The 11,339-nt window shown below is 51.3% G+C and overlaps 1 protein-coding gene across 1 annotated transcript in view; it reads left to right on the top strand.

Annotated features, from left to right (window-relative positions):
• The first annotated feature begins 133 nt into the window (after positions 1–133).
• FAM198A (family with sequence similarity 198, member A) overlaps positions 134–11,339 on the top strand; it is an 18,918-nt gene continuing 7,712 nt past the window's right edge. Inside the window, exon 1 of the mRNA XM_010835423.1 lies at positions 134–1,415. Coding sequence (XP_010833725.1) covers positions 174–1,415 — 1,242 coding nt within the window. The 5' untranslated portion in view covers positions 134–173. The remainder of the gene's footprint in view (positions 1,416–11,339) is intronic.

The raw sequence follows: 11,339 nt of genomic DNA, 5'->3' as shown, positions 1-11,339 counted from the left end.
CCCAGGCTTCATTCTTTTCCCTCCTTGTTCACCCAAGATGTTCATTCATTCACTGTCCCATTATTTTGTGGGTCAGGGCTGATGTTTTCAAGGTTCTAAGCTTTTTTTTTCCTACCCCCATCCCCCAGGCATCTTGGCTCTGGAGAAAGCTGCGTGGCAAGAGGCGGTTGGCGATGGCATTCTGCCTTTTAACGACTCTGTCTGTGGTGACTGTCACTCGCTTGCCCACACAGCACCCAGCTGCTGGCCCAGACCCTGGCCCCATGGAGCCCCAGGGGGTTGCTGATGTCCCTGTCCCCCAGAGTCGGCAGGCTCTGAGCTCCAGCTGGAGGCAGCGGGCAAGAAGGTTGAGGAGAAGCTGGGCCTTGCCCAGGAGCTCCATCCTGGTGTGTGCTGAGGAGCAAGGCCACAGAGGGCACATGGACAGCGGCAGACGGTCCCCAGGGAAGGAGAGCAGCCATGCAGGGAGGACCGGGAACGACATTACTTTGGCACCTCCAGAAGACCTAAGACTCAGTACCCGGCGTCTTGTGCTCCTGCAGGGGGAGGCGATCAGGGGTCCAGGAGCCAAAGACCTGGACCCACCCTGGCACCGTGGTGCCCTCCCAGAGGCACTCAGTGAGACAAGCACCCCAGGTGGCCCCCTCGCAGGGCATGACATGTCAGCCTTACAGACTCGGAGAGCTACTGTTGGACTGACCCTCCAGCCTCCTCCAGAAGGCGGGGGTCTGCCAGGAGTAGGGAACAGAGCCTGGACTGGTGGCCAACAAGTGGGGGGTCCTGCCCCCACCAAAGGGGCTCACTGGTGGCCTGGTTCTGTTAGGGAGCTGCAAGGGTCTGTCTGGTGTGACACTGAGACCCCTGGGCTGTCGAGTGGCTTCAGGACCAGCGAGCAGGTCCCCCCATGGCTCACAGAGCAGGATGTGCAGGCCCTCCAGCTTCTGGCCCAGGGGGAGGTGGCAGGCAAAGCCCGGGTGCCCGGCCACGGGCAGGTGCTGCTAGTCGGTTTCTCCAGCGAGGGGGCCCTTCAGGATGCAGCTCCTGGGCTCAGTCAGCTCTGCTCCCAGGGCCTCTGTGGCTTGATCAAGAGGCCCGGGGACCTGTCCGAGGTCCTGTCCTTCCACGTAGACCGCGTGCTGGGGCTGCGCCGGAGCCTGCCCGCGGTGGCCAGGCACTTCCACAGTCCGCTGCTGCCCTACCGCTACACGGACGGCGGCGCCCGGCCCGTCATCTGGTGGGCACCCGACGTGCAGCACCTGGGTGACCCGGAGGACGACCAGAACTCTCTGGCTTTGGGCTGGCTGCAGTACCAGGCCCTGCTGGCACGTGGCTGTGGCCGACCCAGCCATGCCCCATGCCTGGGCATCCACCACGCCGAGTGGGCACGCCTGGCCCTCTTTGACTTCCTGCTGCAGGTAGGCGGGGCCTGGAGGGGCGGGGCGGGGCGGGGCGCCGCGGAGGCGAGGACTCTAGGTGAACTGAGACATTGGAATGGCCTGCTTGAGGGTGGATGGTGACTCCCCCTAACCCTTGTCTTTTGCTTTCGTTTGTTTGTTTGCTTTTTTACCATTCTTTTTTTTAACAATTAACTTTTTATTTTAGTCCTTGTCTTTTGATCACCCAGCACCCTTTTTTTGTTATTTTTCTGCCTTGTGTTCATTCATCCATTGGTGTGCTGAAAACCAGTTCGTTTGGGCTCATTCTTGAATTTCAGGAATTTTATGAGCCAGTTGTGAAACACAGGCATTATTAAAATTGAAATTATGTAAACTAACCATATAATAAGTTATATTAGAAACAAAGGTAATCAATACTCTGATCTCATTACTTCACAATTATTTTACATTTTACTGTTATCTGAGGTCTTGAGGTTTTTTGCATCTACCTAGTAAATAGTGTATAGTGCTGAGCTACTGCATGCATGTCATGTCTCTTGCTGACTCCACATTCGTGCCTGTTGCTAGCTTGAAACAGTCCAGGGTAGGAATATTTATGGGGCTTCCCAGGGGGTGCTGTTGGTAAAGAACCTACTTGCCCATGCAGGAGTCATAAGAGACACAAGGTCAGTCCCTGAGCTGGGAAGATCCCTGGAGGAAGGCCAGCAACCCATTCCACTATTCTGTCCTGGAGAATCCCATGGACAGAGGAGCCTGGCGGGCTGTAGTCCATAGGGTCTCATAGAGTCAGACATGACTGAAGTGACATAGCACGCATGCAGGCAGGAGTATTTATACCTTGGGAATCAGGGAATTCTACAAATCAGGACTCTTCCTTATTCCCGGAGAGCTGGTAGTTAAACATTTATCCTTGAATCAAGAAGGCTTCAAGTTGGTTGCATAATTCAAAAAAGAGAGTTGAGGTGGAGGAGAGAGAGAATGAGAGGGGAGAAATAAAGGGATGATGCTGGTCCCGCTTGGACCCTGGAGAGAGAAGGAAACCACAGGGCCAGCTGAGGTCCCTGCTGTGCGAGAAATTAACCCTGGAGTTTTTGGGTATCCTAGGGAAGGGGTTCGGAGAAGGCAATGGCACCCCACTCCAGTACTCTTGCCTGGAAAATCCCATGGACGGAGGAGCCTGGTAGGCTGTCTCGAAGAGTCGTACACGACTGCGTGACTTCACTTTCACTTTTCACTTTCATGCATTGGAGAAGGAAATGGCAACCCACTCCAGTGTTCTTGCCTAGAGAATCCCAGGGACGGGGGAGCCTGGTGGGCTGCGGTCTATGGGGTCGCACAGAGTCGGACACGACTGAAGCGACTTAGTAGCAGCAGCAGGGAAGGGGTTGGGCAGTTAGGGTACAGGGCTTACCAGGGGGACTGCAGACATCAGATATTTACTAAGTGGCCTGTTAACAACTGATGTGGCTGCTCCAGGACCTATGAGCTGGATGTCAACTGTGGAGACACAAGTGGGGGAATGCGGCCAGAAAGAAAGAAAGACAAAAAACGATTCAAGCACACAGTGGGTGGATATGTATGCATACAAAGGCAGCCCCATCCCTGTAGGGACCTCTGTTGAGGGAAGGGATCAATACTAGCCCTTAATTTACCTGCTGGGGTGACTGGATGAGCCATGGGTCAAGTTCAACGTCATAACTGGTAGCCAGGGACTGATGCTCCCTGTGTTGTTCATACAAGTTTGGTTGGAAATGTATTTTAGAAGATTCTCAGACCACATTTAATACTTAGAGATTTCTCATGAAAATCCCATTTCCTTTGAAACACTGAATGGTTTAATAACATAGGGCCTCTGTTTCCATGCAGCAGAAATGAGCCTGAGCTGAGTAGCTGCTGCCCCTTTAAAGGTTGCCATGCTCCCCTTTCTGCCAAAGACCACACCTCCTGTTGTCTGATGTGATTGTGTGCATTCTCAGTCACTAAGTCGTGTCTGACTTTTTGAGCCCACGGTCTGTTGTAGACTGCCAGACTCTGTCCATGGGATTTCCCAGGCAAGAATACTGGAGTGGGTTGTCATTTCCTCCTCCAGGGCATCTTCCAGACCCAGGGATTGAACCCATGTTCTAGAACCCAGGTTTCTATGCTGTGTCTCCTGCATTGCAGGCAGATTCTTTACCACTGAGCCACACCCAACCCCAAACCCTTGGATGTTATCTGTCTGCTTGTGGGTATTTGTCTCCTGTCACGGGACCAGCTGGCCTCCAGCAATACTTCCAGCTCCTTGAGTCTGTGTCTCGTGGCTGCTTTGTGGAGGGAGGAGCATGGGGCCTGGTGGTTGGCACGGGCTTTGGCACCAGACAGATCTGGTTTTGAACCCTCTGCCCACTGGCCATGTCCCACTGTGTGACCCTGAGCAAACTAGCCAGCGTCTTTGAACTTCACTTCTCTCTAAATGGGACCGGATGTCCCTGCCTTCTGCCCTTGAGCGCATGGTAGCTCTTAATCACCAGCTCCTGTATGCAGGCTTGCTCTGGGCCCCGAGCCTGCTCTGCCTGTGTGTGACAGGCTGAGGGCTAGGGATTAGTGCTCTCCAGACAGCGTGACCTGTCCTCTAGCCTGGGAGGGAGGCATTTCCCAGACCACAGACTACAGTCTTGGGCAAACTGGAAGAGCCGGCCACGCTCCCTCCAGGAACAGCTGTCCTATGACTGATGGGAGGCAGTCTGCAAAAGCCCCGGTTCCCTGGCCGGGGTGGCTCTGTGGGGCATGTTCCACGTGTCTCTCAGAGTCCCCTACCAGGATTGAGCCACGGTTACCCACAGAGTTCGTTGCCGGCCCTCCCTGTCTGCCTTCCCCGATCCTTGCTTGTGTTTTTGAATTAGCTCACGGATCAACTGCTTTCGCTCTGAGTTCTTGGCTGAGGTCTGTCTCTGGGGGAGCCTGGCCTCCATCAGATGACACCACTGACCCTGTGTGGTTTCTGCATGCAGGATCATTCACGTAATATACTTAATACAGTGCCTGGCAATGGCCCAAGCTCAGTAATACAGAAGCACTGCCCCCAACACTTTACAGGAATTAACTCCTCCAGTCCTCATGGTAGCCTTGCTAGAGAGATACTGGGCTTCTCCCTGTTTTGAAGTTGGACAGTTGAGGTCTCAAGAGGTTAAGCGACTTGGCTAAGTTCATGGCCGGTGGAGCTGAGACACAGCCTGGATGGTCTAGCTCCAGAGCTCACCCTCCTTCTCACATAGTCCTCTTCAGCCGGCCATGGGTGAGGGCAGGAAAAGGGGGTGCTTGTCGGGACATCTGGGACTTTGAGCCCTGAGGCCCCTCCTTGTGACCCCCACCCAGCTGATGTGCACGCAGCCACTTTCTGCCCACACAGAGCCCCTCTGTCTGTCTTTGGAGGTTGTGGTGTGAAGCCCTTCCTCAGCTGCCAAGCCCAGCCATGGCGGTGGACAGTTCAGCCGCCAGAGCACACACAGGTGGGCGTGTGGTCAGACGCCACTCAGCTGGCCTCGTGCCACCTCTTTCTGGGTTTGCCGAACACCAGGCAAGTCAAACACCCCTGGCTGGCGGGTGCTGCCTTCCTAGAAACCGTGGGCAGGCTGGAGTGAGGAGGGGCTGTGGGTTTCCCAGCCCAGGAACCCAGGTCCCTACTGAGCAGAAGCCAGGAACAACCTGAGGGCAGTTGTGCCTGGACTCAAGAGGGCCATCTGCCCAGAGGCCAGAGGGTGGGAAGGACGTATGTTGGGGGGGTGGGGACAGGAATGCACACATCTGTATCTTTTCCTTCTAGAGAGGCTTCTTTTTTCTCACACCCTGTTTCATCTTGGAGGGCATGTGCTTGGCTGCACGGGGTGAGCAGCTGTAGAGAACTCAACAGCTGAGAACAGTGAGAGGGTGGTGTTTGCTCGTGGAAGTCATCCTGCTGCTTCTGCTGATGCGGGGCCTTCACGTGCCGGAAAATTCAGACCCCAGAAAGCCTCAGGTGCCGCCATCCCTGTGCGGGCCACCATCTTTTCTTACCTGGACTCTTCTTCCCTAACGTCTCCCTAATGTCTCCACTTTTGTCCCCTCCAACCAGGTCTCCTTACAGAAGCTGGAATGATGTCTTGGTTTCCGTTCCCCCAGGCAGACCCTGAGACCAGGGTCCAGTGCGGTAGTTCCTCTGGGAGGGGACCCCAGGAAACACTCGTAGGGAAGATGAAAGTGAGACGGCTAGGAGGCGGCCAGCAGAGGGCATGTCCTCAAACAGGTCACTGCCATGGGTGACTGGGGCTTGAGCCACAGGAAAACTCTGAGCAATGGTAGCCCACCAAGAGGTGAGGGACACGAGGTATTGATAGCCACATCTCCCCTTGGTCTTTGGTTGAGGGCTGCTCCTGGAGCTGTTAATTCCGTGGCATTTGGAGAAAGCCCCCAGGCAGAGCCTATAGCAGCTGGAAGTTAGACGGAGACCTCAGAAGTTCACATGCAACTGCTCAGACAGAGAGCACAATAAGTCAGACTGTGTCCCTTCTCCATTACAATAAGGCAAAGCATCTCAATGCCCTCGATATCAGGAGCTTCAGGGACCCACAGATCCATCCGTTTCTGCTGTCTTCAGCCCCGCCTCTTGGCATGTGGTCTTGGTTAGTTTCTTCAGGTGCAGGGCCTCAGACAAGCCTCTCATCCTCCTCCCTAGGCCTCCACTCTCCCGACCTCCACATTCTGTTGTTATCCTCTTTCTATTTCATGCTATCCTGTCTATATTCTTTCTGACTCCCCAACACAGTAAGTTCTATTTTATTTGTTCACTTCTGTCTCTCTGTTTTGTTCACATCTGCAGCGCCTAGCACAGGGCCAAGCTCTTGGTTAGATCCTGGAGAAGCACCTTTTGAACGAGTGGGTGAAAGGATGAGCAAATGAATGAAGGAATCCAGGCTCTCTGTATGAGTTCCTATTTAGGTGCTGCTGTGTTCTGCTTGCTCAAATACCACGCCTTCCTCTAGACTGAAAAGAATCCCAAAGGCTTCTCCTTTTCTTTTCAGGTCCCAGAGATATAGAGGTGGAAAACTATGTGACAATCGTTCGTCCAGCCCGTGAACGGGCACGTGATTAACTCATGCTTCCAGAACAGATGATGGCATATAGCGTCGCCTGTCATCCTCCGCATCAGGCACTGTGCCAGCACTTCACATGTGTTGATGCATGACAGCCCTGGGAGTGGACAGTATTTTTTAACTCCATTCCACAGATGAGGAAACTGAGGTTTAGAAGGGCTTAGGAACTTGCCCACAGTAACCTGTGGCCTTAAGCGTTGGAGCTGGGATCAGATCCGCCGCAGTTTGGCCACAGAGGGCATGCTTTTGCCCTCTTTGCTGACTCAGCTGACTCTGGAAAAGACATTTCTTCTGGGTCTCTTCTGGATGAGGCTGGCCCATTTCCTTCCCGGGGGGCCGGGTTCAGTCATTTGTGATCCTGTGTTTGTTCCTTGTTTTGAGTGCAAATCTATAGTTCACGTTATTCTTCTCTGGCTTGGCCTTCTTGAACATCGGGTGTTGTTAGAGAGGAGCCCAGATCCATGACCACTGTCGACCTCTCAAGCTTCTAGCCGGAGACCTGAAATATAATCGTGGCACCTTTATGGGGTGCCTGTGCATGAGCTCTTTCAAGTCCCACAGCAGACCCAAGAGACGGGTGCAGAGCTCCTTCCTCTTGCACAGACGGTGCGGCCAGCCACGGAGGGTGAAGCAGCCCACCCGGACAGGGGTTTTTAAGGGTGACATTAAGCATCGTTACATATACTTAAGAGCAGGGCCTCGATTAGGACGAGTGTGATCGGCAGAATTCAGAGATGGTCCACAAGATACCCACACCCTTAGTGTGAATGCCTGCCCTCGAGAATAAATGAGACCTGTAAATATGATGGAATCTTATTTCAGTGATTAAGTTACCAATCTGTTATCTTTGGGTATTTTTGTTTATTTGTTTTTTGATTGAAATATCCCCTGGAGTAGGAGATGGCAACCCACTCCAGTATTCTTGCTTGGAACATCCCGTGGACAGAGCAGCCTGGCAGGCTCCAGTCCATGGGGTCAAAAAGAGTCAGACACAACTGAGCATGCGTGCAAGCAAGCATGATCAACCTATAGTACTCTGTTAGTTCCAGGCGCACAACCTAATGACTCGGTATTTCTATATGTTATGAAATGATCACCAAGATAAGTCTAGTTTCAGTCTGTCACCATACAAAGTTATTACAATATCATTGAAGTACTCATCAGTTAATCTGGAGTTAATCAGAAGGAAGACTCTCCCTTTGGCCTGAACCAGCCAGGAGAGTCTTTCAAAGATGAAGCATCAGAGGATTTTCTTGCTGGCCTCGAGGAGTAAACAGCCAGGCTGTGAGCTGCTGTGGGTCAGGGAGGCCTCTGGAAGGACCCTGAGATCTCCTTAAAACCACAAGGAATGGTTTCTGCCAGCAGCCTGACTGAGTACAGGAGAGGAGCCTGAGTGACGAAAGAGATGGAGCACCTTGAGTTCAGCCTGAGACCCTGGGTAGAGTACCTGGTAAAAAGGGATGGACTCCTGACCCACAGGAACTGTGAGTTAATAAGTGTGTTATGTTAAGCCACTAAGCTGGTGGTCATTTGTTATGCGGCCATAGAAGATGAGTTCATGTGGCAAGGGAGGGGCCTCCAGTGCAAACGCCTTCAGGAGTGTCAATCGCAGGTGAGCCTGCTCTGCACATCCTGACAGCCGACAGCACTTCTCTGCCTCGCCCTTGTCCTGCCTCTGCTTTTTTGTTATTCAGTCGCTCAGTCGTGTCTGACTCTTTGTGACCCCATGGACTGCAGCACGCCAGGCTTCCCTGTCCTTCACCATCTCCCGGAGCTTGCTCAAACTCACGTCCATTGAGTCAGTGATGCCATCCAACCATTTCGTCCTGTTCGGTCCCCTTCTCCTCCTGCCTTAGCCTCTGCTTAGATTTCTTAAAAATCTGTTTTTTTTTTTTAACTGTTCATATTCTTTGCCCCATTTTCTGTTGGATTGTTGGTCTTTTTCTTAAGGACTTTAAGAGCTTTTTTATAGATTAAGAAAATCAGTCTTTTGTTTTCATTGTGTTCTGGTATTTCTCTCAGGCTCAAATGTCATCCAGCTTTGTTTCTAGTCTTTCTGCCGTGCAGAAATTTAAAAAAAATTGTTCTATGCTGTTAAACTTATCAAGCTATTTTTCATGACTTCTAGGATAGTGTATTATGTTTTTAAGGACCATCCTCATTTCAGGGTTATTTTTAAAAAATCCTCCCATGTGTTTTTATATATTTTTGATCCATCTGGAAGTTATTTTGGAGTAAGAGATCAGGTGCAAAATAATGATTTTTTTTTTCAGATGGCAACCCAAATGTCCCGGCACCATTTGTTGAATACTCCTTCTTTCCCCCAATTTGAAATGCTGTCTTTTCCATATAGCCGATTTCCATATGTACGCAAATCTATTTGTGGACTCTTCTGTTCCAGTAAAGGGTCTGTCTATTTATGTGCCAGAATCACACTGTTTTAATTATCACACTTTATATTTTATGTTAATAACTGGGAGGGCTTGGTCTCCTTGCTCTTTTTAAAGATTTTTCCCAATACTCCTGAATACTCTTCTCAGTCAGCTTGTTAGTTCCTTTGCCTTCCCAAGTCCTCTCGGGACTTCATTGGAATCAAATGAAATCTGTGTGGACTAATATAGAGAGAATTTACATCCTAAGATACAGGGTCATTCTAGGCCAAGAACAGGCTGTGTCTTTCCTTTTATTTCTGTTCCTCAGAAGCATCTTTATGTTTTCCTGAGCTGGATCTTCACGTTCAGGTTGGGATGATACTGATATTTCATCTTGTGACCATTGAAAAGGGCCTCTTTTCCTTCTATTATATTGTTACTAACCGAGGTTTCTGGACTCTTTGATCAACAGAAATTGATAAGAAGTCGGCTGAGAAGTTCAGGCACGGCTTTACTGGGGCTCGAGCTGTAGCACACAGGAGTGAAAACAAGAAATTGTTGCCCTGGCTCTCTTCCCAAGGCAGGGCGAGCCGGTCCCTTAAAGGGAGTGAGGGTGAAGATGTAGCTTATCTGCCCTGCCCATCCCCTCCATGGTGCTGTGAGCAGGGGTCACAGCAGTTACCCTGCTTTTGCTCCCAGCTCCCCAGAAGTGGCCGTTGGTTTGTGACCTTTTTGTGTCTCGTTGTTCATAATTTGCCCCATTGGGCCTGTGAGCAGTTAGTTTTAATGCTTTGTAGTTCCTTAAAAAAAATTATTTATTTGGCTGAGCCAGGTCTTAGTTGCGGCATGTGGAATCTAGTTCCCTGACGAGGGATTGAAACTGGACCCCCTGCATTGGGAGCATGGAGTCTTAGCCCCTGGGTCACCTGGGAGTCCCTGAGTCCCTTATAGTTTCTTTGGATTCCGTTCTTTGGGGAGGAATTTGTCCAGGTGCAAGCGCAAGCTCTCTGGGAAAGGGTCCCAGGTCTCAGCCTGTCTCAACACATTCTGGCCCGTAGCTCCTGGTCTGTGTGAAGGATATTGTTTTTGTATCATATTTTGGTTACTGGTTACTCATTCACTTCATAATGCTTCTCACAGTTGCCCTGGGTTTTCCAAGTATATGGTCATTTCTTCTGTAACGAATGCATTTTGTGTTCTCATTGCCTCGTTTTTCATTTTTCTTAACCTCACTACAACCATGGTGCCTCCAGAGCAATGGTAAATAGTAATAGGATGCTGGACATGACTTGTCTCTACGGATTTGGGACAGTTTCTAGTGTTTCACCATTAAATATCATGCTGAGTTTTGGCTGAAGAACTATTTGCGATTCTTGCCTTTTTAAGAGTTTTTCTTGTCAGGAATGGATGTAAAAATTACATCAGATGCCTCTTGAGTATCAGTGGAGGAAGTCACAGATTACACACATCCTCCCTCTAATGTATTGATGTGGGGACTGATTTCTGAGAAAGGTATTCCCATGGTGACTCATTGTAGCTTTCTTGGTTGGAACTGTACTTTGCTGTGGTGGATACATCATTTCCCAGGTGCTGGATTTTGTGTTGATGTTTAAAATTTAGAGTGATTTAGTCCTTTTAGCGGGGCTTCCCAGGTGGCACTCGTGGTAAAGAACCCACTTGTCAATGCAAGTAGATGTAAGAGACGTGGGTTCGATCCCTCGGTCGGGAAGATCCCCTGGAGGAGGGAATGGCTACCCACTCCAGTATTCTCACCTGGAGCATCCCATGGACGGAGGAACCTGGTGGGCTGCAGTCAATAGGAGTCACAAAGAGTCGGGCACGACTGAAGCAACTTAGCACTCATGCCTGTCTTTTTAAATAATAATTCTCAGACCATCTCCTCAAAGCTCACCAGCTGGTATATTCACCCACATCCAGAGCCGGTGCTGTGACCTCTGGCCTCCGGCTTGGGGCAGATGAAGCATCCAGAGGTCCCCCTGCCCAGGGCCTCCGGGGAGGTTACCCTCTGTCAGGACACAAGGGAAGCACTGCAGAGAGAGTCATCAGAGGATGGTAAGAGTCAATGTGAAGTAACCCACTCCTCCTCACACCCTCACCTCCCCAAAGCCTCACGAATGCTCTAACAGACAACTGTTCAGTGCGGGGCCAGCCTGCTGCCCTCTTTGGACAGAGATGCTGCCGCCTTGGGGCTGTCTGGCAGCAAGCTGACCCAGCGAAGAGCCACCCTTTCAATCCAGAAGACCCTGGGCTCGTGACTGTCCCCAGGTGGGGGAGGGTCCTGCACAGGGGGCCCGGGCCAGCAGGGGCAGCAGACAGTTCTTCTGGAATCCACCAGACTCGGATCTGGCACTGGCTGAAGTCTTGGCCCAGGAGCCTGGTGGGTGGGTGAGAGGACTTGGGTCACCCCTCGTGCCCTGTGCTGGGCACCTCCCAGACGTCCT

Source organism: Bison bison, unplaced genomic scaffold (assembly GCF_000754665.1).
Source record: "Bison bison bison isolate TAMUID 2011002044 unplaced genomic scaffold, Bison_UMD1.0 scf7180017864043, whole genome shotgun sequence".
Taxonomy (NCBI): Eukaryota; Metazoa; Chordata; class Mammalia; order Artiodactyla; family Bovidae; genus Bison; species Bison bison.
The sequence above is the reverse complement of the archived record's forward strand: the minus strand, read 5'-3'. Positions and strand labels throughout refer to the sequence as shown.